The following is a 25,853-nucleotide window of genomic DNA, read 5'->3' as shown; positions in this document are numbered from 1 at the left end:
ATAACTGTCATATTGTTTTCTTTCCTAAAGCTGGGACTAGACCTCAGTAGCTTACTTACCCACCTTTGTTGATTCACCAACGGAGAAGCAATATGTGCATTTGCTACAACAGATCTTACTCCAGATAAGAGCACTGAATCACAGAAGATGCTAGCTACTCTTCAAAGGGCAGGATGGTCCAGTCAGTGGTGTTCTTAACACCTGCCACAGCAACTGATAAAGGGTCATTAATAGTACAGTAGTAAAAACAAATAAGCAACAATCACATGTGGTCAAAGGTCTGATTTTTAATATAAACTATACACCTAGCATCCATGATTCTTCAGTGATACAAACATGCTTATGGAAGGAAAGGAAGCTGGTGCCTTCTAGCAGCTCCTCAGAACCTCCTCTTGAACAGTGTTTATAACAAAGTTAGGTTGTTAGCAGGGTACGAAGGTTTAATTCTTAAAGGGCAATGAGGGATTGAAAAAACAGTTGTCTGTCTCTATTTACACAGGCAGGATTTCTGTAACCATCTTTCCATTTTAAATATGCCAAAAATGCAATTTGCTGCTTTTCTAACAGCTGTGAAAACAGTGACAAATATGGCAAAAATGCAGGTAAATATGCATACTGCAAATTTTGTAATACCTTTTTTCCCGACTAAGACAGTTTACTTATGAGAAAGCATTTCATTTTATTTCACAAGTCTCTGCAAACTACTTACATGAAAAATATTCAAAAGACAGCCCTTTTGAATACTCAATCACCAAGAATTACATGTGAAGTGTAGCTTTTGTATGGAGGTTAAGACTTTCCACATAAGAACAATACTGCAATCCTCCTTTATAACAGAAGGGAACAGAATATTAGAATGCTATTCCTAAAACATTCTTCATTTTAAAGTAACTGTTTCATTCATAAGATTGTTTTTAAATGAGTTCTTCTGAAAGCAAGCTTTCAAAATCATCCAAAATGAGCTTATATATGCATGCTTTGTTTTCATTGCTAAAGTCTTTGATGAACACTACTCAGGTCCTATGGTTTGGGTTTGTGTGAAGCATGATGAAGATTCTGAAAAGACTTTTTCTGAATTATCGAAGAAGCCGCTCAGCCTCCTTGCACTTGCTTTCCTTCGTTTTCCTCAGTAATGCCTGTTTTATAGCATTGATCTTTTCATCAAGTTCAGCCAACGAATAGTTCTGCTAAAAGAACAAAATAAAAAGTAATTATTTACATCTTGTAACTGCTAGAGTAGTGGCCTAGCATTTGATACTTGAGGTCATCGCACATTGCACTAAATGACAGAAATACTTTTGAAAAATTGTGTGAATCTTGTCTCTCTCTAAAAAAAGAAGAAAAAAATATAAACTTGAAAAAAACTGACAGTCCTAATCATGGATCAATATATCCATGCTATTTCCATTAGATGCTTGATCTGTTAATCAAAAAATAAATAAATAAAACCCTTTGATGGTAAAACATTGGAGCAGACTACCTAGAGCTCACAGAACAGAGCTTTACAACTCAAGTTTCGTTGTTTTGTTTTGTTTTTTTTCCCCATCAATTTCCTCTGTGTCCATGTGAAGTGACGTGGTTGTTGACCACCTTTTACATAAGAAAAAAAAGGTCATCAACTTCTTAAAAATATTTTACCCTACAGAAGTTTTTTTTCTGGTGCAAGTAAGCCTACTTCCTCAAGCCTTATATGGCTCACATTCCTTTTTAAGTGTTCTCTCCAGTCATCTGTCTTCAAGCATGACTAGCAGCAGACTGTGTGCCAGTTATGGTACCATTTTCACTATGGAGAAATTCCCTCTTGTGTTAATGTATTCTCTGATGTGATACTGGTATGAAAATAGCAAGGCTCACTGACTTAACTTTCTATCTGCTATAATGTCAGGTCTTGCTGCAACACTTCTGCTGAGACAGCAATTTCCATTTTTATCATCTCTTAATAAACTGATAAAGTAATTAAAAAAAAATTACTAGGAAGGTGATTAGAATTCACGAACTGCTTGTTACCCCCAGCATGATTAGCATCTATTATAGAGTTATTTTCCATCATCTTTCTAATTGTTGAAAACAAAAAGTAACCCACCCTAGTACAGACTTGCGGAAGGCTCGTTTCACTGTGTCATCCATTAACTTTTTCTCTATCCTGCCCTTTCTTTATCAGCAAACTAGCCCACAATAATGCAGCTATTTTTGTGAAGTCAGACATTTGCTTGGTTGAACTTCTGATTAATTCTCTCTCAAAACATCCTAAACTGAAGGTAAACAAAAGTTAACAACACTTACATGCGGAGGTTGAACCTTTCTCCTCTTGCCAGAACAGCTCTAAAGAAAAAACATAATCAAAACAGTCTTAATGTTGAGTTGACAGAGTTCAGATAAGTAATTCTGAAATCTACAGAGCCTGTAACTATGTTGACAAGAGTCTTAAAAGTACAGAAAGAATTGTGACTACCATTCCATGAGTTAAAGAAACCTTTTTATGATTAAGTGTACTCTGGACCATGAGAAATACCACTGGAGAGCAGTCAGAAGTTGTTGAAACTTCTCTGTGCTTGGCAGTCAACGTATTCACCAACAACTTAACTGGAGCTTCCTTCAGTAAAAACAAAAATCAATATCCAGCTTTTGAAACCATCAATATTTTTCTAAGATTTTCTTGTATCCACACCAATATTTAAGTAAACTTTGGACAAAAAAAAAAAAGCTAATTACTCCACAATACTAATCTTTCCTCAGTAACCCCCCACCCTGGTCCTCATAATAGCAATGATCATAAAGTATTTTCCAAGGGAATTTCAGCATATGAAAGTACATGTTTTTTAACGTCTAGTTTACAAGAACTTGAAGGAATAACCTTACAGAAAAATGACTTTATTGGTCTCTACCATGGGAAAAAGTGAAAAAGAATGGTATTATTGCTGTTGACTTTTAAATGCTGACTCTTCTTTGGCTGGTCTCAAGGGAGAATATGTAAATTCAAGTATGATCAACAGAAACTTTCTTATTGATTATTACATAAGGAAAGAAGGAAGAGCAAGATACCAGATCAAAAATTTCTGCAGCCAAGCAGAACCTCATGTAGAAAAAACTACTGTTCTCTTGCTCTCATCTCCACTGGTGAATGAAGGATAGAGCCTGCTATTCAGAAACAGACAGAACTCAGCCTGGAAACCAGCAACAAAGAAACTGGAGTCATAGAATCATACAAAACAAGACAAGTGTTGTTTTGACAAGACCCTCTCATCGCACTGGAACAACTATTTTATATAGCTGATCTTTAGTAATCAGATCATGTACAGAAGCCCAAAGAATTGCAGCTGATTTTTTAAGCCATTAATGATTTGTATCAAGATCTAAACTTTAGTCAATTTTCTTGTCATCAGAAACACTTCATATTTTAAGGGGACAAAAAAAAAAATCCATCCTCTATAAAATAGTTCTTACAAATTAGTTAAGCTCAGGTAGCTACATTTATTTTTTTCAAACAAAAACTGTTTTCTTTCAAATGAGAAATGAGGCAGAAATACGACCTTACAGAAATTGTCCCCATGAAATATAACTATCGTATCAAGCCAGAGTTGTCTACCAATAGTAACCTATTATTTTTCTGTACATCAAACATTTAAGCACAGAATCCCCAAATCCATTTAGGTATAGTAAAAGAATGAGAGAATTTCTTACTACAGATTGAAAATATTCAGGAGATAGTCCTTCCAGCTCAAGGATTTTATCTTCAAGCTTCTTAATTCTCTGATAAATATCTTTTGGTACAGGACCACCTAAATATATCAGTACAAATGAAAAAAAAATAAAAAAAAAAATCAGGAAAAGCACTTGAATAGCTTTTTTTTTAATTAAAAGACTGCAAGTTTTGACTTTGAGTCCTGCTACCAACCAGCAGCTGGAACAAAATGAGTCGATGGGAAAATAAAAGGGAAATGTAATTAACATAAATCACAATAAAACCTCGTTGGTAAGCCAGTACAATCCATGAAGGCAACAGACAACTTTATACACGTGGTTGAAAGAATGTCTCAGAAGGTCCCTGGAACAACAAATGATCACTTTCACAATGCCAAACGTGCCAGATGCCACCTCAAAACAGACAGTGGCAAGAAGAGGGTGCAGACAGGATGGCAAGCCACACATCAATTCAGCTTTGATATGTAAGACTGAAGTGAAGGAAGCCTATCTCCACCAAGCATCAGAGAGGCTAGAGAAGAAGTATGAGTTGTGATTGACATAGAACAACATTTGCCTGGGTATGGATGGGAGAAGTAGGAGTGGGAAATGTGCATGGAGAATGGAGTAACAGATATTTAAAACAAACAAACAAAAAACACCACCACCTAAACCCACTTGCTGCTGACAGCTATGCTACAGAAGCCTGGGCTTGTTTCCTCACATAACAGAAGTGATCAGAAGATCACCTTTAGAAAGCATCTCATTTATGCTATATATACTATAGCATAAATATATAGCATATATTTATACTATGGTATTCTATAAACTGAAATCACTGTTTATCAAAACTATTGGGTATTCCAATTGGAATTGGTTCTGATCAGTAGCGACAATCAAGGCCTTTGTAAGCTTTTTCTTCTTCTCTTGACACCCCTTTCTGTTTCTTTCTAGGTCTGTTATATAAGACAGTTCTGTTCCACAAACTACTGAAAGAAGCACTAATGTTGTCGAATTCTTTCTTTTTTGCCATTCATCTATTTCCTCGCTTCAAACAGACAATTTTTTAGGTACCTTCTCCCTCTGTTCTGCTCTCTATTCATCACTCAACCGCTACTAATTAAATTCAGCAAACCTCTTGTTCTTCTTAATATTGCTGGCCCTTAATTTAAAGAGCAGATCAAAGAACAGTACTAGCACTAAAAGAAATCGTTCTGAAAAACAACTAGTAAGTCAAGAATAACTCTCAGTCATCATAAATTAAAGCTAGGGAGTAGTTAGCTGAGGTAGGTTACCTGCTTAAATGAATACTTTTTGCACAGCTGCTGGGGAAGTAACAAGTTATCTCACAGCCTTTCCCAGAAATGCTGATTTGGACAGGAGCTGAGCTGGAATTGCACACTTTCATCCTCTTCCCCCCTATACTGTATTTTAGTTGATTCATTCTTTCAAATAAAATTATGCCATCTATTGTATGCACAACCTCGAGGCAAGGATCCCTCCTTAACTATCCCTGATATTCATTAACTCCAAAGCTACTACATTTGTAGCTTTAATGCCCACCAGCCACTTGCAAATTCTATTTCTGCACACACACAAAAAATTATTTTTGAGGTAGCACAGCTAAGCATCAAGCTCTGACTGTTGCCTCAACAGTATCAAGGAGCATCTACTCTCCTCTCTGCCTCAAGGCTGATGCAGTATGCATTCACAGGAATCTAGTGGTCTAGTCACTATTCACCATATCCTAGAGAATGGAGTGGCATCTATTCAGTTATTTAAAAGACAAAAAAGTCAGCCTGTGCCTGCAGTGTGAAGTGTACAACATTCACATTAAGAGGTAAGGATCTGGATTTCTACTCTGTTTTGAAAACACCTTCAAGAAAAATAGATTCCTCCTGGATGAGTACTTTATGGATTTGAATTCTAGAAAACGGGGCTGGGATGAGCTACATTTAAGAAATCAGTAGCGTGGTGGCTAGAGCATTTATTTTAGTGAAAGGTGTAGGCTCATGTCCATATGGCTAAAGGAAATTAGTGACAAGGAGCTTCACACATTCTAGGAAACAGAGTATCACAAGCCTCTCAGATAACCAAATTTCATGAATCATCCACTTTTAGGAAAAGGTTTCAGGTGGTGTTTTTGATTCATCCTATCCAGAACCCACAGGTTGTCCACAAAGCAAGACTGAGTCCTGACCTCAGCTTTTCCTTTTCAACAGGTAGAAGGCAGAAGGACTGCAATGGCTGTGGAGAACCTCTGTCCAAATTCCAGACTGTTTTAAATCCCACTGAAGTACTTCTCTCTCCTTGGCTACCACTTGAAGCTTAAATTTATTAACTCAGCAACCTAGTCTGGACATAAATCTGGATTCCATTTTGCATATAAGATCCTAAATATTAGATTGTAGTACTTGGAGGGACTAAACACTTTAGTGGATCTAGCCCACTGCTTTTACATTCACAGAGCTTATAGACTTGCCCATTTTTAGTACAGTAGTAACTGCAGCAAAAACTGGCACACCAATGTCAAAATTAAAATGTAGTACAAACCTGTTTGTAACCGTAAGTGTGCTTCAATATTTTGCAATCTCTCCTCAACAGCTTGGTTTCCACAATCATGAATGGGTACACTGGCTTTATGACTGGACCCATGTGCTCCTTCAAATCTAGTCTGAGGCCCATATGTATTTACTACCCTAGAAACTAGGTAAAGAGAAAGAAATTTAACACATATGCACATGAAACATCAACATATGTATAATTAAAACAAAAATTATTGTTAAACAATTAATATGCCATTAAAATGTGAAAAGCTGTGTTAAATCTATTTCACAACTGTCATATTTGAAGGGTTCCTCACATACTGAGATCAAAGGTTTGGTAAAAGTCCTTATTTTTATATATGAGTAACTAAACAAAAAAAATAGCAGTTTATATTTGCAAAGGAAAAACAATCATGCATTCATGCAGAATGGCAGTATGAAGAATTTGTCATCAGCTGCAGATGAATAGCAGAAAAATAGGTATCTGTCAGTAGTTGCATGTATGAACTGTTGTGAATGCAAAGAGGCCAGACCTAGTATTACAGAAAGCACCAAAAGTACATGCAGTTGAGGGAAGATGTACGACCAGAAGCACTGTCAGTTTAAAAAAAAAAAAAAATACTACTGAGAGAAGTTCTTAAAGATACTTAGCTTTAACTCACTTCCCCATCCACTTGCTCATGAGACTTTTTAATGCTTATACCTAGCATTGTGCTCCACAGAATTTCTCTGAGTTTCTCAAAAATGGAAGAGAGGATTACTTCCATTCTTGGATTTTGTTTTAATCCCAGAGTAACCTGTGTACAAGCAATCTTTTATAAATAACTTTTGCTGGATAATCATTTCTACACTATTTGATCTTTTATAAAAGATAGTGCCATGGTAACTTTGTTCTCCAACCTGTCACTTCCCATAAATTTGTCTCAGAACTTTCACCATATCCCCAAATTATTTTCTACCTCAATATAATTACACTGATTAATGGAAAATAAGAGATTTATTTATTTATTTATTTTTATAATCTCAATTCCTTAACTGGACTGCTGGTTTCACCTTAGAAAAAAATTGCAATGAATCTTACAGCTTCCCTGTCATGCTTTATATTTTGCATCTTTGCTTTCAGACAATCATAACAGGCTACTTTGTTTTGGTATTCAGTGCAAAACCAATAGTCTAATGAGGAAGTTATGGGATCGAAAACCTTGGAGAAGCAAGGGAAGATCTAGAAGTATTCGTTACAGTCATAAATTAATTTGTTAAGTTTCCATTTTTAAGCACTCTATAAAAAGATTCTAAGCCAAAATTTATCAGTACTGTTCTATCTTGACTTTCTTAATAAATGGGTATTAAAATAGTTGCTTACCCTTTATATGGCTTTTAAATCCAGGATAAGGTGTGAAAATTGCATCTGTTCTGGCACAGCTATTTTCTAAATAAATAATATTAACAATAATGAAAAGAGTGAAATCCTGATCGTGTATTTATAATTTTAAATATCAGTTTAGAGACTTTAATAAATCTAATTAAAATTTTTACAACAAAAACATCAGAAATAATTCATTCATTCCACAAACAGTTGCTCATGAATAATTTCACACACTTGCATGGATCAGATGGTTTAACTGGAGAAGTCACTTATACGAATGTATGCACATATATACATGTGTGTGTATATATACACACACACACGCTCACAGAGGACCAATTTTTTTTAAAGAAAACAAACAAACAAAAAATTGTCACTGCACTCTTCTAACTTGTTTCTTTCTTCCTGCACAGAAGTCCTTTCCTTGCTTACCATTGCTGTTCTGATTTTACGTCGTTTCTTGAAACTGTTTTCCTCATATTTTGGACTGGCTTAATTTACTCATCAGAATCCTATTTTCATCTTCCTGCATTTATTCTGATGCCTGTGACTTCTTTAATTTGCTTAGCTGTAAAAACCTACTGTATAGGCCATCTTAATTTATTCAAATGTTTATATTTAAGTATCTGTTCATATACACCAAAGGTTTACAAGTATTTTATTATGGTTGAACATACCAAGGAAGATCTTGTCATTTCTTCTGTACTTAATTAATAATTTTAGGAAGCAGTATTTTACCAGCTAGCATCTCCTACTAGACTGTAGATGTCATTTTCATTCCAACTAGTATTCAAAGAGTTAAACTCTCTTCATGTAAAACTTGTGGAACAATACGCTTTGATCTCTAAAAGCATTAAGTATATCACAGAGACAATGCATATCTGGGTTCACAGTTACATAGAAAAATCTATGTCTCTTTACTACTTTTATATACTTAAGTGTCTTCACTGTTAAGATGCATTTGGTTACACAGACACTGTCTGTGCTAATGGGATCCAGCCTAACAGATGGATTTAAGACTGGTCAATTGTGCAAGGTGGTATATTAAAAATACCAATAGCATGAGATACATTGAAATACAAGAGTTAGTTATTCTAAGTAGCTTGCAATTCACAATGATTAAAAAAATATTTCTTTGTAATACTTCAACTAGCATTAAATTAACTTCACCTTCAAATATGCCATTCCCAAGACATTTCCGAATTGTGATTCTGTTAACTTTGGAAGGAACATCTAGCTAAAACACTGAGAACAGCTGCAAAAATCATCTGATTTAATATCACAGTTCTTAAAGCAAACACAGTAATATCTGTAATCTTTCTGTATGGAATCCATTAAACATTGTCATCCAGTAAATAATAATTTTTGCTTTTTTGGTCCATCCGGCAGCATCTACACTGCACGTGCATGTTCTTAACTTTAAAGAAAAGTTACTCTTAAAATAAAGTTCTGTTTTAAATATAGAATGTTATCTTAAAAAAATAATAAAAACAATAATAAAAAAAACTTAAATTGCTATGAAGATTAAAGTGTGGCCAGCCAGTTACCTTGATTACAATCAATAACATTGCAAAATTCCCTGACATTATTTTCATTGATCTCAGCTTGTTTCCTCTCGATGAAGGCTGATATCCGCCTGTCAATCTGTAGGTAATAAACATGATGGCATATATCTCCGTCATTCTTTAAATTTAGAATCTAGATTTATTTATTTCTTTATTAATTTAGGCAAATCACTTACTTCTGCTTTTCCAGCTTTTATTTGGACCACCTCTGGATCAAAATTAATATGAGCATCCTTCAGATCTCCCAGGTCATAACTTGCATACTTTTCTTCAGTCTGAGAGTTATCATCATAAATGTTTAAATTTGTTTCACAAGTTTGGCCTTCTGTTTTACCTGCAGGTTCAACATGACCTATACCTTCCTCTTTAATCAATGGCTGGAGTTTTTCTAAAAGAGGCTGAACAAAAAAAAAACGGTATGTTATAGTTAAAGGGGAAAAAAAAAAAGTCTAGTACTATTATAATTTCTGAAACAGACCAACTGAAATAATTTCAGTAATTGTAACATCTGCCTCCGACAGAGAACAGTAATTAAAATAAAAATAAAAATCTATAGTTAGAAATACTACACACATCATGATTTTGGCCTTCTTGACCTGCGTCTTTTAGAGGTTTGTATAGGGAAACTCCCAAATTTCTGAGAAAATCTGTCTGCTACTCATCTGTTGGTAGCTAAATCAAAGCTTCAATCGTTGGCACCAATGCCACTTAATTAACATGTCATTCAAATGCCTACTCAGAACAGTAAGGCTTAGTATTTTTCCTTCTTAACATGAAAGCTAATGCTTTCACACTGTAAAGCCTTTACTTTATCACCACAGCACTACATTCTCCACTTGAAACTGCAGTTGCCGAAGTGAATGAGAGAACACAGACATGAAATATATAGGTATTATCCAGAGCACATGCTTTTCTTGACATGGTTGATTATCTACTTAGGTCATGAAATTAAATGAGAGAATGCACTTACATTTGTAGCAGCAAAATAAATGCTTATTATTCTACTGCAGTAACTCTTACATGTGATGTAAAACAAGACCTTGCTGTATATAGAAAAGTCACATAACCACCCCCCCTTTTTTTTTTTTTTTTTTTTTTTTTTTTTTTACCAGTTTCATCTAATCTAAATTTTAGTGCTTCTTTTCCCTCTGGAAATCCACAACTCATTTATTTATTTTTAACCACAACATGATTTTTGCTAGTCATTTCCTGAAATGGAATCATATTTCTCCATTTGACTGTAAGAACACCACAAGTAATTTGTATTTTTATTTAACTTGCTTATTTTCCCTTTGTATTTATTCCACCAAAGACTTCTTATGTCTGGGAAACATGAAGGTTTTTTCTTATACTTGGAGAGAAGCAAATACAGAAAATTCTTTTTTTTTTTTTTTTCCACCCTCTCAAAACTACATACTTGAAATAATTCATTGACTAGCTGAAAGGAAAACAGATATTCAAATCCCCACCTTTGACACATCGACTGTCAAGGTCAAAACACTGTTCAGTTACCAGCTGAACACACCCTCCCCACCATACAACTGAATTGTAGATACTTTTGACAGGGTTGGAAAGTTTCAAACAGTCAAAAGAAATGACAGTAATGGTGACTGGCTACTTGGCAAGATGAGACATTAATGTCAAAGAAATTACTCTTAAAAAAAAAAAAACCCTACGCTGAAAATATATTTAATTGCAGTAAGACACTCCAGGATGTGTCATGCTGGGATAATGCCACTTCTTGAACCACTGAAAGCACTCCATGAGCCTCAAAACTCACCCAACGCATGGAATCATTATCATAGCATGACACACACCTGCCGTGTCTTATTGCTTAATTATAACCCACCATAGATGGAAATGTATCACATTTACAATGCAAGTCTAGAAATCAATGAGGCTGCATTTATTCAGCCTGCTCACCTACAGTGGCTATTCCCACCACTAATCTGAAAAATCTGCGAATACCTATGAAGCATACCAGGATCTCAAGTGTATAATACTTGTGAACCTTTTTTTTTTGTTGAACATAGCAATAAGATCAAAACAACTAAAATTTTACATTTTAGATAATGTAACTACATCCAGTTTTTGTCCACTTTAGTCAAGTTGAATGTATCCAGTGAAATGTTTACCTGCAAACATAAAATATGCTGCTGAAGCGCACTAAAGAGCAATGTTGGCTGAAGTGCTGATGTGCTTTGAAGCTTGCTCCAGTCGATTACAACTTTCACGATATCATCTCCAAGGTTAAGCTTCAATAGAGCAAAAGAAACACCACAAAAAAAGTATGTTGTGTTAATGTCACAAAAATATACATTGAGTTCTACAGGACAACAATTACACTCAATCTCGTATAGATCCCATTTTATGTGGTTACAGAGGATAGGTTTGACATTAATTATAATTCAAACAGCTGCCATTTTCAAAGTAAACTAGTATTTGTGGAGTATGTTAAAAAAAATAGAAAATCCTAACTACCTAATCACAATTTCACTGTGTTAATTTGAGCTTTAACTTTGGTCAATTCTCTATTCAATTAATCCTTGTACTAAAACATACTGTTTTTGTTAATCACTCAAATCTTTTTTTAACAGATGACAGAACCAGCGATAGGAAGAAACACGCACCCAGTGTGGCAGCACCCTGTAAACTCATGTATTTTATTCTTAAATGTGCAAGACTATATATCAGCCTGTGCGAACAAGGTCTTGATGCTGCATCGTTTGTACTTGTTGCTAATCCAAAGCAGGCTTTACATTGAGATTACGAGTGTTAAAGTCTTTACAAAAATCAAACAAACTCTAGACTATACAGTACAACTGCCAAACCTATTTCCAAATCACAGTTTTCCTTTATACATGTTCAGAACAAAATAACAATCACCAAATGCTGTTGTCTTTGCTGAGGAATGGCAGCACTTAACTCCCAAAACAATAAAGAGAAATGCATGTAGGGAATCTGAAGCTGTATGCTATAAGCCAAAAATAAAATCTGAGTTCTTAATGCAAAGCTGATTGTTAATAATCACTAATGAATTATGTACTTTCACACACACACTTGTCATTATTTGCTACACTAAAGCTCTTCTCACAAAATCTGGAAATGACCAATACTTTCATTTTCCTAAGCCAAGCAGGTTGCTTTCCAACCAGACAACCCCCAAGTGATCTCCCAGTTTATAAATACAGATAAAACTCTTGTTTAAAATCAGCAGGACCTACAGGTACCCTGTTTCAGATGCAGAATTCACAAGTCTGCACGTTTGTATGTGTAAAAAAAATTAAAAAATTCAGGCAGATGATGAAATTGACCTTTAATATGTGGTCTAAAAATGGCTACTTCAAACAGTATCAAATATTACGGATACACACACGTGTATGTACTTGTTTCCTGAATCCACAGCTCAGCACATTAGGAAACAGTGAGAAGTAAACACGAGAATGCTTCCATTACACTGAAGGAAAGTTAATGGAATACTATAGTGCTCTACATTAGTTTCAAAACCAGGCAGTACCAGAATAACTTTGTACATAAAGGACCTCCAGTCCTGAACCTTCACTCTTTAGTCAAAGAACAGCTTCGATAAATCCACTGTTAGATTCCAAATCAATTACATAGTAAAAGAGATGAGAGATCTACTGACCTTTAGAGACCAAAACAAAAACAAAACAAAAAAACACCACTAATGGAATAGTGAACAAACTTGCATTTTTTTTTCTATGCACTACAAAATAGCAATTGATCATATCATGTTTTTTATCTGGCTAGGTATATATTTTAGATAAACAGTTTTTAAATAAGGAATAAACCCCTCCTGCAACCAAACATGTTTCAAATACAGTGCAGTTAATTTTCTCATTGTTTCACATCCTTCTTCCTATAAGAACTGTGACAAGCAGCCTTATAAATTCTGTGATGTGATAACTTCAAAGCCTTCGTAGGTTTACAGCCGCACAGTCTCTTCAGTAGCAATCTACAAGAATGTAAGTTATTTCAGCCCTTTGAAATTGTTTTTATGAATGACACTAATTATCACTCGGGGCTTAAAGAACTTGGCAGTCATCTTGGTTTTAAGAGTTGTTATCCCCAGATCTCCTAGTCACTGCTGCAAGTCACTGCTCTGGTAAATAAAAATCCTATGCCAGAATGATTCCTGTTTACAGTGCAAATGGCTAGCATAAATTTAACTTAAGCCACTGTGACAGGCGACAAACTGTGATAGGCTTGGCATATGTTCCACCTCTCTAGACAAGGGAGAAAGAGACCAGCAACTTCAGTCAAAAGTGCAAAATGGATTACTAGGGTGGGTAAGCTGGTAAAACACCACGGTTAAATCTAACAGAACTCAAGTTATGGCAGAGAAGTGTAACTGGAAAACAGGAAAAAATCATGAGTGAGCAATTAAAACTCTCTTCAGCTAAGATAGGCCAACCAAACCCTACCTGCTCATAGTTCAATGCAGAGTACAGTAAAATGGGATTGTTAATATTGTCATGGAAAGAAAACACTTCAGACACCAATAATGACAATTTTATTCTGCACCATAACTACTGCTGCTCAACTGAGGGGATGCAGCAACTCCAACATGAAACTGTGTTATTGCCCCAAACCTTCAAACCACTATCTAATTTCAGGAGCCTGAGCTTGCTTCTACTGCCTTCACAGAACCGCTTACATGCTTCCTCAGTAGAAAAGGATTTAATCTGTAAATTATTTAGGGTAACGATTAAGTTGTTACTGAAACCTTCTCTGTACATAGGCATTGGCAACCTGCTCCAGGTGTTCCTGCTTGTGCAGGGGGGTTGGACCAGATGCTCTCCAGAGGTCCCTTCCAACCTAAATGACTGTGATAAGGGCCTCCCATCACTACTGTAACACTTACTAAATAATTCAGTACCACTGAAACCTGAAATAGGTGATTCACCCTAACGTACCACGGAGCGAAGCCACTCTTAAGCACTTTGTGCCTGGTTATACATTATTACATCAACGCGCAGATCAAGCTCCCGACCGTTTATTGTCATTCAACCCACAGTGACTCTTCGGTAGCATTTCAACTCAGAATGCTCGATTTTTAAGAGCCCGCTACTAGGCAGCACCCGGCTTCTCACCGGCTGTCCGCCAAACCCCAAACCCCTCGGCGCCAGGGGATCCCTCCCCCCCGGCCCGCCCCTCACTCACCTGCCCCGCCAGCCCCACCACGGAGCGCAGGGCGCTGCTCGCCACCTCCGAGGCCGCCAGCTCGGCGCCGGCCCCCGGAGCGCAGTCGCCGGGCTGGAGCGGGCTGGGCGCTGCCGCCGCCGCCGCCGCCGCCATGACACCGGGCCGGGCCGGGCCCCGCCGCCAGCGCCGTCCCCGGCGTCGCTGAGCGATGACGAACGCCTCGGGTGGCCCTGCCGCTGGCCCCGCCCCTGCGAGTGATGGACGGGAGCGGCAGCCAATCGAGGGCTGCGCTGCTGAGGCGGGCGCTGCGGCTGAGCCGGGCGGTGCTGAGGGGGACCGGGGTACCCGGGGCTCCTGCGCCGGGGACGCTGTGCCCAGCTCTGAGGGGGCTGAGGTGGGGAAGCAGCCGCAGGTCTTGCTGTTCTGGTCCCCTGTACTACAGGGAAGGAAGGACACGTGTGTGCCCACCCTGCGGTGTCCCACTTCCCAGCATGTTGAGCATATGGGTTCCCCAAGTCTGAGGAGACTCAGAACCCTAGAACCATAAAGGATGGAAAAGCCCTCCAAGATCATCTTGTCCAAACATCCCCCTACCACTGATATCAACCCCTAAACCGTGGCCCCACGTCCCTAAGCACCAGGTCCAACCTTTTCTTAAACGCTCCCAGGGATGGTGACTCCACCACATCCCCGGGCAACACGTTCCAATGCCTGACTACTCTTTCTGAGAAGAAATATCTCCTCATTTCCAACCTAAACCTCCCCTGGTGCACTGTTAGTCCATTCCTTCTTGTCCTATCACAAGCTAGCTCAGCTTTTGCTCCTCTCTTACGCTTCCCTGGGACCTTTAAGCTGTTCTCTGCTCAGGTCCGTTGCCACACAGATAGAAGACCATCTCAGTTTTTGCACAGTCAATGTGTGTTCAGCCAGTGGTGTGGACTCCCCTCCGTGTGCTGCTTTGGCACCTATGGTATATCCAGTTTTTCAAGCCTGAACTGCAGTTACACCCTCTCCCTGCAAGGTCAACTCATTCCCTTGCCCTTCTTCTTGCCTCCTTGCTCCTTCAGGTCCTTAGCTGTCTCCAAAGGGCTGTCAGCATGGGCACGTGGCAGGCACTTCTAGCAGCGCCTTGACTGAGTGCTCTTTCGTGGAGGGAAGGATGTGTGTTACTTCTAAGTGTATCAGATTAGTGCACTTGTTTCAGCTGTGCCTTGACTCTTCAGTCTACAGCAAGGTTGTTTTTTCACTAGACCACAAGGAGCAAGTTTGTCAGAATACTCTGTTTATAGGGCTTGCAAAAATATTTGCTCAAACACAGTCTCAACTTGCACTTTTCATGCCAGTTGTAGTAATTCAGAACATACATTATTAGTAAGAAGCAACAGAATGTTAAGGGTAAGAGAAAATCCAGACAAGATGGACAGAGGATATCCTCTGTCAACCAGATGTATAGTTTCATTTTCATATTGTATTAGACCTCCTGAGTTTTTGAGAAAGCACTGTGATCTTTGGTTTTATTTCATTTCCTGTCCTGCTACCCTTGCTTTTTTCTAGGTGATGCTGAAATTCCAGCAGCCCAGATAGTGTTTTTCTATCTGCTATGGTTGCCTTAAGCTTTTGGGAGATGGCAATATTTCAGGACTGTATGTGATTGTGGACGTTTTCTGGAGCATTCTCCAAAAGAGAGAGTACTGCTCAGTTCCAGAGGAAAATAGTTGACTTCAGAGCTATGATTTACAAACATATTTCATGTTGAGATTTATTTTTTATTTTTTTACAAAAATATCTTACCTAAACTGAGCTAGAATGCACTTGGCTGGATTCAGATGATGTGAACCATCATGTCTTCTGTTAGAGAAATAGTAATGATTCATGTTGGTAAAGAGGACACAGAATTTCTTCCTGTTTTTACTGTCTTGAAAACCTTGACCCATGTTGCAGCTGCTAGCTGAATAAATTTATCATCTGAAATTCCACAGATTATGTAATGCATTATGCAAACATGAACAGAAACAGTAATAATCCAGTGATTTAAGAGATTAGAAAGATGAGAGCATGTGAGAAAATGAGAGCAGAGCAAAAAACATACAGCTAAGACAAACTGTGTTAAACGTTCATATCTAATGGGGAAGACAGACCAGAGAAGGACAGTTCCAAGAGATGATTATATGATCACTGCATGTAGTGCGCAGTGAAAATGAATACACTTGCAATCGCCTCTGGCAGTAAAACTGGCCACAGTAAATCCAGGCCTCGCATAAAGACAGAGGAAATTACATGGCATGCTCACTAAAGCTGATGAAACAATACAATATTGGAAGCTCTCATTGCTGGAAAGATACTGTTCATTTGCAGGGAATTTGTAGAAAACTGGCAAAAAGTGGACTGCCGGAGATAGAGATACTAGTTTCCAAGGAAGGATCTGAAGATTTTAATATGCATAACTTGGCAACAATGGTCATTTTCAAATATTTTAATGATGTGACTACTGAGGGAAGGAAAAATCTGGAACTGCTTTGAACAATGAGGGATAGAGTTATCGGGGTAAGATTAAATTTTCTGCAGCTTTGATCCCTGAAATTGATATCTGAGACATATAAAAGCCCCACAACTTGAAAAATATAAACATCAAAATAAACATCAGATGCTCAATAACAACAACAAAAGAGTGAAAATAATTTTGAAGTAAAAAAAGGATTTTCTTTTGGTTTCTGGACTATCTCTCCTTTTAATGTGGTTCATAAAATAATAAAGATATACAGCTCTTTCCAAGTCCAGGTGCCTTTAAGGACTCTAAAATGCCAGTAGATTTTAATAAGTTGTCACAACTTGTGTTTGCTGATCACCATAATTACTAACACTATTTCTTCTGCTGAGCATGGCATTAAACATCTTTTCTGAATTTAGCCTTTAATTTTGTCCCTAACTAACACCCAAAGAAAGGTGGGTGCTTTGCAGAATGTAGCAGTGTTTGAGGTTTGTTGTGCTAAAGAGTGAAGTGCTGAGCTAAGGAGCCTGTGTAACATACAAGCAGATTTTTCTCCTGAATTGAAAAGCTCATTTTGCATACTTTTGCTTATGTCAGCTATAGCACCATGGAAAGGCAAAAGAGACAACACTTCAGGAAAATTAAACTGAAATTATCTGAAGCTTGAAAGATAAAAACAATACCCTGAATTCTGCCCAGAGCCCCAGGAAAGTGGTGCAGTTCAGCACTCAGTGCTGTAAATGTAGTGTTTTCCTTAATATCCAGATTATCAGTGCTGCTCCAAATCATTTCAGGTTATAAATAGAAAATTGATAGTAGCCTACTCGTTGGATTAAAATAGAATAGCACATAACAAAGTCCCCTCCAGAATAAAAGTTTATTTATTTTTCCAAGCATTAATTTCAGAAGAAGAGCCCTTATTCTGTTGCTGCCTGGGTACCCAGGAAAAGGCATCACTCCAACCAATGGAGTGATTCAGTCCTGGTTCAACAAGATGCTTAAGCTGGTGCCTAAATTTATGCAGTAGCCCTAAAATGTAGCCTGCTTCACTAAAATGTAGCCATGTGCTTAATCACTTCATCAAATATCAAATCAATTCATTGTCAAATAGGAACTGTCTTCCTTCAAAGCAAACATCTTTGCTGACCTTTTGGTGTTTCTCTCACTGTATCAATATTAAAAAAGCCCTATTCAGACAGGATTGGAATGGGATTTGTGTGAAAAGCCCTGTGGGAAATACAGCCCTGATGTATTTGCATTCAAAGGGGGGGGGGGAAAGGAAAAAGAAAAAAAAAAAAAGAAAAAGAAAAAAAAAAGATAACCCACAAACTTATCAATATCTAATATTTATTACTAGCAGTAATTTTATAATTCCTAACAAAATACAAAATCTTCATGCAACTGTTACATGCTTCATGATTAATGTCCTTACCCTACCGTGCACTTAGATGCATGACTCTTCCTGTTGGAATCCTGCTTTTGTTTTACCCTTGATGCTTTCTAATAATGCTCTATGTTTTGCTTTATTTTGGTCATTATCATTCATGTCTTTGTTTAGTAGTTTTCCTAACATATTTAAGTTTTATCTTCCTTGCCTGCCCCCTTCTTTCTTGATTCATTGGCAAATAACATTTACATACTCTGTAAAATTCTTCATTTCATTAATTCAAATCTTATAAAATTTAGGATCAAGAACTGACCTCAGCAAGACCCAGCTCAACAACTCTTCTAAGGAGACATTGAACTATTATTAGAATCATTCTGTGTGTTGAAATTTAGATTTCTATAGTTACTTGGAAAGGTTTGGTTGTAAACCTCCTTCCTATAAATTCCTTTTGAAACTCTAACATGAAAGTAAGGAAGGTATCGTGCAGAGGAGGTATCTATGCTCACAGTGTTTCACTTGTCTGTGAACTGTCAGTAAATTGACACAAGCATTGTGAAATTAAGCACTTATACCTGAAGATATTCTAAGAATTAATAATTTTCCACTGCATTAATATGTACATGCTGCACATATTATATATTTAACTCAGGTTTAATGGGATGCTTGAAAATCTATATTTAACAGGAAAACAGGAATATAGCACATTTACTTCAGAGAAACTTTAAGTTTTGGGAATCCTTGATTGCTGAGTGCTTGATTTTAAAAGCTGTAGCTTGCATCTTTATTAGTATAATTGGACTATTATTTTAAAAGAAATAATAGTGATAGGTGCTTCAGAATATTTAAAATGGGGTTCTTCAGCTGTGTTATATACAAGTTTTTCAGATCAGCTTAGATGGGAGCCAAATCCTTTGCATACACTCTTCCTAGCATTTTCTGCAGAACTATGAAGCTGCTGAAATTTAAATTTACCTCCTGCTTCAGCAGTTTAGTTTATACATTTTTATAGCCCAGTAGCTGGACAATTACCATCCACTAGACTGCATCTGCCATTATTGGTCTGATCAGTCATTCAGTACCCTTTCAGGCTCTTGACTTCAGGAACCAGGTCCGGATCTGAACTTTGATATGAGATTCATGAACTGATGGTTGAAATTAGGGGCCTATATTACATAGTTGAGTTGAGCTTCTCAAGACAGGCTTAAGGGGTTAATATATCTATATTACAATGTAAGATGAGCACCTAAATCCTTTAGGCTCCTCTGGAAATATCATCCTGTCTTCATACCACCTGCAGTATTCTTCAGCTTCTACATCTGTATGAGTAAATACATAATGCTCTATTTTTGATATAAAGTACCTATAAAGTTATTTGAATGTTCTCCATTGTATTATAGTAAACAGACAAAACAAAAGATCACACTCATCTTTACACTGTCAGTATTTTTTTTAATGCAGAAGAGGCATTTGTTAGTAGGGAATATGGAGTCTTTGACATTTTGGGTCCCAATCCTTCAGAGAAACTAGCCGTGCACCTGCTTACTTTGTGCACAAATCATTCTAATGAATTCTAAAGGACTATTCATGTGCATAAAGCTAAGCCTGTGTGTAAAAGCTTTTGCAAGACTGGGCCTAGGTTGTAAGTTTGATAATGACCTGAGGCTGATTCAAGGGAGAACAAGCAGTCTTTTTTAAATGTTGAGAAGTGTAACTCCAGTTCAGCTGAACAGGTATGGGCAATTCTAAGAAACCTTGTACTACAAGAAGCTGTCAAAGCTGACCAAGAAAAAATGACAATGGGTATCCCAAGTCTTTTTTTTATTTACATTTTATGATACCTCATTTTCCCTAAATCTTTAAAACTCTTGGCTTCAGCTTAATTTCATTATGGCAATGAATTCCATTTGAATAACTTTATTGCAAGAGCTCAGGATCTTTCCTGTTTAAAATTCATATAAACATATATATTTATTATTTTTACATATATGTAGCTTGTTTTAAAGAGTAGATCTGGTTAGAGAATGATAATTGTGTGAAATCATAACTGTGCTCATTGCTTTTGGAGAAGGCATTGTTCCATACAGAAGAGTGCAGAAGAACTTTCTTTGTTCTTAGCCTGACAGACTCTTGCTTCTGCTGCACGTGCTTTGTGTTGTGCTGCAGCAGTTTGTGTTCTCAGAGGCTGCTCCTCACCTGCAGGAACATCTCAACAACATCAGGGTGATTCCAGTGATTATGATACATCTCCCAAAACCTTTTTCTCAATAATATTTATGGGAGGTGCTTACATCAGGAACTTCCATAGAAAGTGATAGATATTTGTTCATGTCTTTAACATTAAACATTCAGGTAGTGCTACCAAAATCACTTTTTTTTTTTTTTTTTTTTTTTAACTGACTGTAAGAAATCAAGGAGATTACATAAATGTAAGCTAAATTCCCACCTGGGGTTACAGATTTTGGCATTTAATATTCTGAGTGTATGAAACAGACAAGTTTATGTGCTGTCACAAAAGAGGAACATCTTGTTTTTGCATAAAGCTAACTGTGATTGTTGTCTGATCATGATCAGACAAGTAGCCTTTAGGTAATACCAACTGTGAAATGTCACTTGTTACACTCACTGAGCCTGGTTTACATGTATCATGAAGATGAAGATGTTATGATAAAGTTGGCAAAAAGGAGAGAACAACTTGTAGCTTAATCAACTTTTGGTCATAGTAGACTGGTCCACAAGAGAACTCCTGTTTCCCCAGTTAAAGGATGAATTTAATAACCTTGGCCGGGTGAAGAAATGAGCATATCAGCCATGGAAAAAAATCATACCAAAGATGCAGTGAGTGAAGGTGATGGTCCTGGGACCACCACTGCTGGCTTTGTTCTAGCTGTTGGCTTTAGGGACATGACAGAACTTTTGCTCAGTTTGATGCAATAAAAAGAAGGAAGAAGATAGCCCTTATAAGGCCTGGTGTTCCTCCTTTGCCACTCTAATTATTATTTAAACAAAGATAAAAGTTATGGAGTTGGAGAGTATTTTGTCATTTAATAATTTAGCAGTTCATGCTGAAGTCTCCTTTATGTTCTTTCTGTTTTTATGCAGGCACCCTAGAAGATGGACATTTGACAGGCCACAATAGACTGCTCCTTTCCCAGGTATCTCCTGCTTGTTTCCTTTATCTGTGAATAGGAAATGGCTTAAAGGCACCTGTGTTATGAAGGTCCCAGGGGCAGCTGCCTGACTAGTGAATGCCTGATTATGTGTTAACATGCTTTGTCAGATATTGGCAGAATCTGTTCTCTTCTTTTGCCTTTTCAGCAAGGGTGCCATTGACAGACTGGCTACCCATTTATAGAAATGTTGTCCATCAAACTGTGAGGAAGGACAATGGTGTTTTTCTGTGGCCAGTGACTGTGGGAAACTTTTCTTTGGCTATTCAGGCAATTTTTGTAGCTTGCTCTGAAGAGGAGAGACTGATGAGTGCAAAAAGTACAATTAAGCAAAGCCAGACTTCAATTGAAGGCTGTAGTGTAGTCTGCTGTTCTCATTTTTTTATTTGGAAAAAAATCTATGGGTTTTCACATTGCTGTGTGGCATTCAGCGGGGGGCTATTACAATCCTAAATTTTTTTTCTAGACCACCTAATTCTAAGTAAAAATTAAATGTAATGAGAGCCACTTGGAGTTCTGAATATTTTAAAGCATAATTCCCACAGAAGGGATTCGACCTAAACTGCAGAGAGCATCAGTTGGCTAATTATAGCTGCATTTTATATTACAGCAGGTGTCAGATGCAGTCATCTCAATAAAGTCCACATAATACTCTGGAAAATAACAAAAGCTTTTCTTTGAATGTGGGTACTAATTTCTGCTAGGTGTCATATGAGCTCTGATACTTCTTATTGGCGTTAACAAGAGCACTGCAGCACTCAAACATGCTTTTTGCTTAGGATGAATTGATACTGTAAAGCACTTGCTAGTCAGCCTTGGCAGATGTCAGTAGTTAATACTAGTGTTGCAGAGGTTGGTATATAATGCAGAGTCTTATGTAAATACTTTTAGATGATGAGCTGGTTTTGCGAGTGAGTATGAGCTGCACACCAACTTACTTAAAGCTAAATAGACAACAGCAGGATAACTGCATTTACTTCAGCTTCTATCTTAAGTTATCTACAAGTAAAGGGCAGATGAGGAGGCAGCAACAAGAGCATTTAATTTAATAAGCACTTCATGCTTTCATACTATTTTCCCAATTCAGTGTAAGCAGCATGTTTGAGTTCATGAAGGGATGGGTAAGAAAGGTCTTTCCTAAGTTTTGAAACAGATTCACTAAAGATTGTATCTTTGGGGCAGCCTGCATGTGATGAAACTACAATCTATAGGCATTTGGTGGTCACCCAACTTTTTAATTATATGACACGATTCTGTGATTCCAAGAGGAATGTGTTTTAAAATATTTATGAATAAGTAAAATAAATACTAAAGTGGGTAGCTTGCACAGAATCACTTGAATACTAGGAATTGTGATGACATTGAAGTGGAATCGCAGGCACAATGGACATGGTGAAAAGCACACAAGGCAAACCCTGCCCAGCTGATTGTGCTTAGCCTAGCATGCAAAAGAGGCACTTCCCAAGCTTGCCAGTACCCCAGGAGGTATTAAGGTAAGAGAAGCCTCAGTACAAAACAGTGGGGTCAGGCTATGAGAGATGTGCCACTTCTCCCAAAGGGGATAGGATGTGCCTGATTCAAGTGTGAACTAGGAGAAGGGCTTCATCAAAGAATAATACTAAATACCATGTCCCAGCAGAACAAAGGAAATTCAATAGATGATGAACATTCCCTAACATCTGAGACTTCTGTAAGAGCAACAAGACATTTAGTGAACTACTGTCTCGTGCTGTGTGCCTCTCCCACACATTCATCTCCACTGAGAAAAGGTTCTCCCAAACACCACACTGCCTTTGGCTCTGTCAAGAACCCCGTGGAAGAATGCAGAAGTTAAAGAAATAATAAACACAGTACAATAAATCTTTTATTATTGAAATCTAATAAAGAGTCAACTGAACAAAATAGAACCAAAAGTTCCAGTGTGCAACCTCCAACTCCATAAGAAAAAACAATTGCAGGTATATCATTTAATGTGTTGTAGTACAGCAGAATAGTTTAATTTATGATTTTACCACATTTCATACTGAATATACTAATGTGTAGGATGAACCTGAAGACTAGATGCAACAAGCAATTAATAAAAAAAAATAAAAGTACATTAAAATAAAGTTATCCATATTAAGAATAATTACATTCCTGGAATTGTGTGCAGATATTGTTCAAAATTTTTCTAAATATAATAAGAAAATGAACATATAGGCTCTAAACCTGGGCAAAAACAAGCAAGCAAACAAACAAACAAACAAAAACAACAACAACAACAACAACAAAACTACAGAAACCAAACACAGAGCTACAGAAAAGAAGATGAGGGGAGAAATAATTCCTTGGCTAGTCTCTGGATGACATCTGGGGCACAGAAGGCTGTCCATAAGGAGCTGCTTTAGCTCTCACACATAAGTTTGCCTCTAAGAAAAAGACATATGAAAAGGACTGAAAACAAAAGATCAATTATAAAAGCTCAAGGCATGATTGCCATTGTACAAATGAATTTTTTAATTTAGTCTATTTATTCTGGATAGGCTTTCTCTGAAACCTAGTCATATTGAGGGCAGCCCGGCTCAACTTGGAAAGCTCTGAGGAGTTCTGTGAAAGGTAAGGAAGATAAGCAAGGGGTAAAGTTAACTGCAGGAATGGTCAACACAGTCATCCTCTGAGTATCTCCCTTTTAGCCCAAAAGTTATGAGACTACCACTGCAGTACATTGCTTTTGCATTGTTGCTTTTCCCTGTCTTAAATTTCTGGTGTTGGGATGTGTTCCTGTGTGTTTGATACAGAGTTGGGTATTAAAGAATAAACCTTTTCCTGCCACTAGACATCCTCATTTTTTTCGTTCTAGGGGGAGAAGGTAAGAGGCATTTATCAGCAACTAGAGATGCTATTGTAAAAAGTTGCTCCCAATAGTGTCACTCAGAATTTATTACCCTCTGCAGATTACAAAAACCTAATGGCTTCTCCTTGTGATGTCTCTGACATATTCTTTGGAAGCAGGCATCTCACAGACAGTTCCTATGGTAATGACTGTTACTGCCCTATATATAACATGAGTTTTATGTGTGTGTAATTCTCCTCGCTTATTCTAAAAAACTGAATGAGTCTAGGATAATTTTGTATATCACCTACTGTGAAAATTGCTTTGGTGGCAAGCAAAATCAACTACTCTGTGACCTACACTTCTTGATATTAGAGGTTATATGAAACTTACTGCACTCTCCTTTCTCACAGTTATTGCTACTTCTTCCCCTCCATTTTTACTCTAAGATTACAGGGATGTGATTGCACAATGCAGGCAGCACAGATGGCAGCTGAAGGTCTGTATCTGCCAGGTGTCTGCTTAACAGCTGAGTCAGTGTATGCAGCTGAGCACAGTTCAGTTTCTGACATAAATGTTCAGCACCATTTCTCTGAATCACGGCCTTGCATAACCTGTGGAAGTACGTTTGGCAAATTTTAGACTCTGCTCAAGTACACAATAGTTTGGCAAGCAGAAGTCAGAGGTTTTGCTCTGAATTCATTGTAAATGCTCATAAGACAGAAGTACTTTCTGTATTTGCTACTGTGGATGCAAAGGATGGACTTAATTAGGTAACACACGGGAAAGTAGACCTTGGTATAATCACATATACCCAAATACACTTTACAGCAGGTCTGCTTGGGTTTGATGACAGACTGCAGAAGAGAGGGGAAGGCTATTTATTATAGCCAAGGGGGAAGTTCTGTGGTCCTCTGATAACTAGGAGAGAAGAACCACTCTTGTGGTTCGGGAGGGGGTCATGGTGTCATTCTTGGCTCGGTGGAGTTGTTTTCCTCTTAACAGGGTTTGGATACATCCAGCAGCTCCTTTCTGACAGTCGAGGTTCACAAATCAGGTGTCAGGGGTAGGGAAGTGGTATAATGCAATATATTCACCATCTCCTGACAGTACCACAATGAGATACCTTTTTCTGTAGGTGGTTCAGATGTATGTCAGTAGACAGTGCCAATAAATGCTCTTCCAGCCTGATCCTGTTCGATCTGATGTACAAACAGATGCAAAAGATGTGAGTATAAACCTTGTTTGAAGGGGAGAAAATAAATCTGAGGAAGAAAGAAACCAGATGGTGGCTCATGTAAAAAACAGTTTGGGAAATGAGTGGAAGATTGCACCTTATAGGCTTAAGGACTTCAAATAGGTTAGGGAACATAGGTAGGAAATGTGAAAGGGAGTTCTTGGCAGGGTGCCTATTTTGACTGACAAGTTGAGGGACCAGAAATTGAGACAATGCCTTCTGTCTGAGAAGGCATTGTTCTTCTCCAGTAGTTTTACAGGCAACATTATTGTCTTCATGGGACATTACAGCTGATTAGGATGCCATAGATCCAAACAAAGTAGGGAGTTTAGGGAGGAATGTTGTTTTCTTGAAGATCAGCTTACAGAAAGGGGAAGGTGGTGGGGAGTGGGAAAAAATATATGGAAAGCATATGGAAAAGAACAACTGAAAATTTTG

At 37.5% G+C, this 25,853-nt stretch overlaps 1 protein-coding gene across 2 annotated transcripts; it reads right to left on the bottom strand.

Annotated features, from left to right (window-relative positions):
* Positions 1-267: 267 nt before the first annotated feature.
* Positions 268-14,539, bottom strand: MBIP (MAP3K12 binding inhibitory protein 1). Of its 2 annotated transcripts, none has more exons than XM_068683316.1 (9): positions 14,343-14,539; positions 11,294-11,413; positions 9,335-9,556; positions 9,141-9,237; positions 7,591-7,656; positions 6,235-6,387; positions 3,682-3,779; positions 2,284-2,322; positions 268-1,184 (listed from the first exon to the last, which is right to left on the bottom strand). In XM_068683316.1, exons 1-9 carry the CDS (start codon positions 14,475-14,477, stop codon positions 1,077-1,079), a joined length of 1,038 nt encoding a protein of 345 aa, XP_068539417.1. In that variant the 5' UTR covers positions 14,478-14,539; the 3' UTR covers positions 268-1,076. The 2 variants fall into 2 exon arrangements, with proteins under 2 accessions (XP_068539417.1, XP_068539416.1); XM_068683315.1 differs by having other exon boundaries at positions 268-1,187; positions 14,343-14,538.
* Between the last annotated feature and the right edge of the window lie 11,314 nt (positions 14,540-25,853).

Source organism: Anas acuta, chromosome 5 (genome assembly GCF_963932015.1).
Source record: "Anas acuta chromosome 5, bAnaAcu1.1, whole genome shotgun sequence".
Classification (NCBI taxonomy): domain Eukaryota; kingdom Metazoa; phylum Chordata; class Aves; order Anseriformes; family Anatidae; genus Anas; species Anas acuta.
The sequence above is the reverse complement of the archived record's forward strand: the minus strand, read 5'-3'. Positions and strand labels throughout refer to the sequence as shown.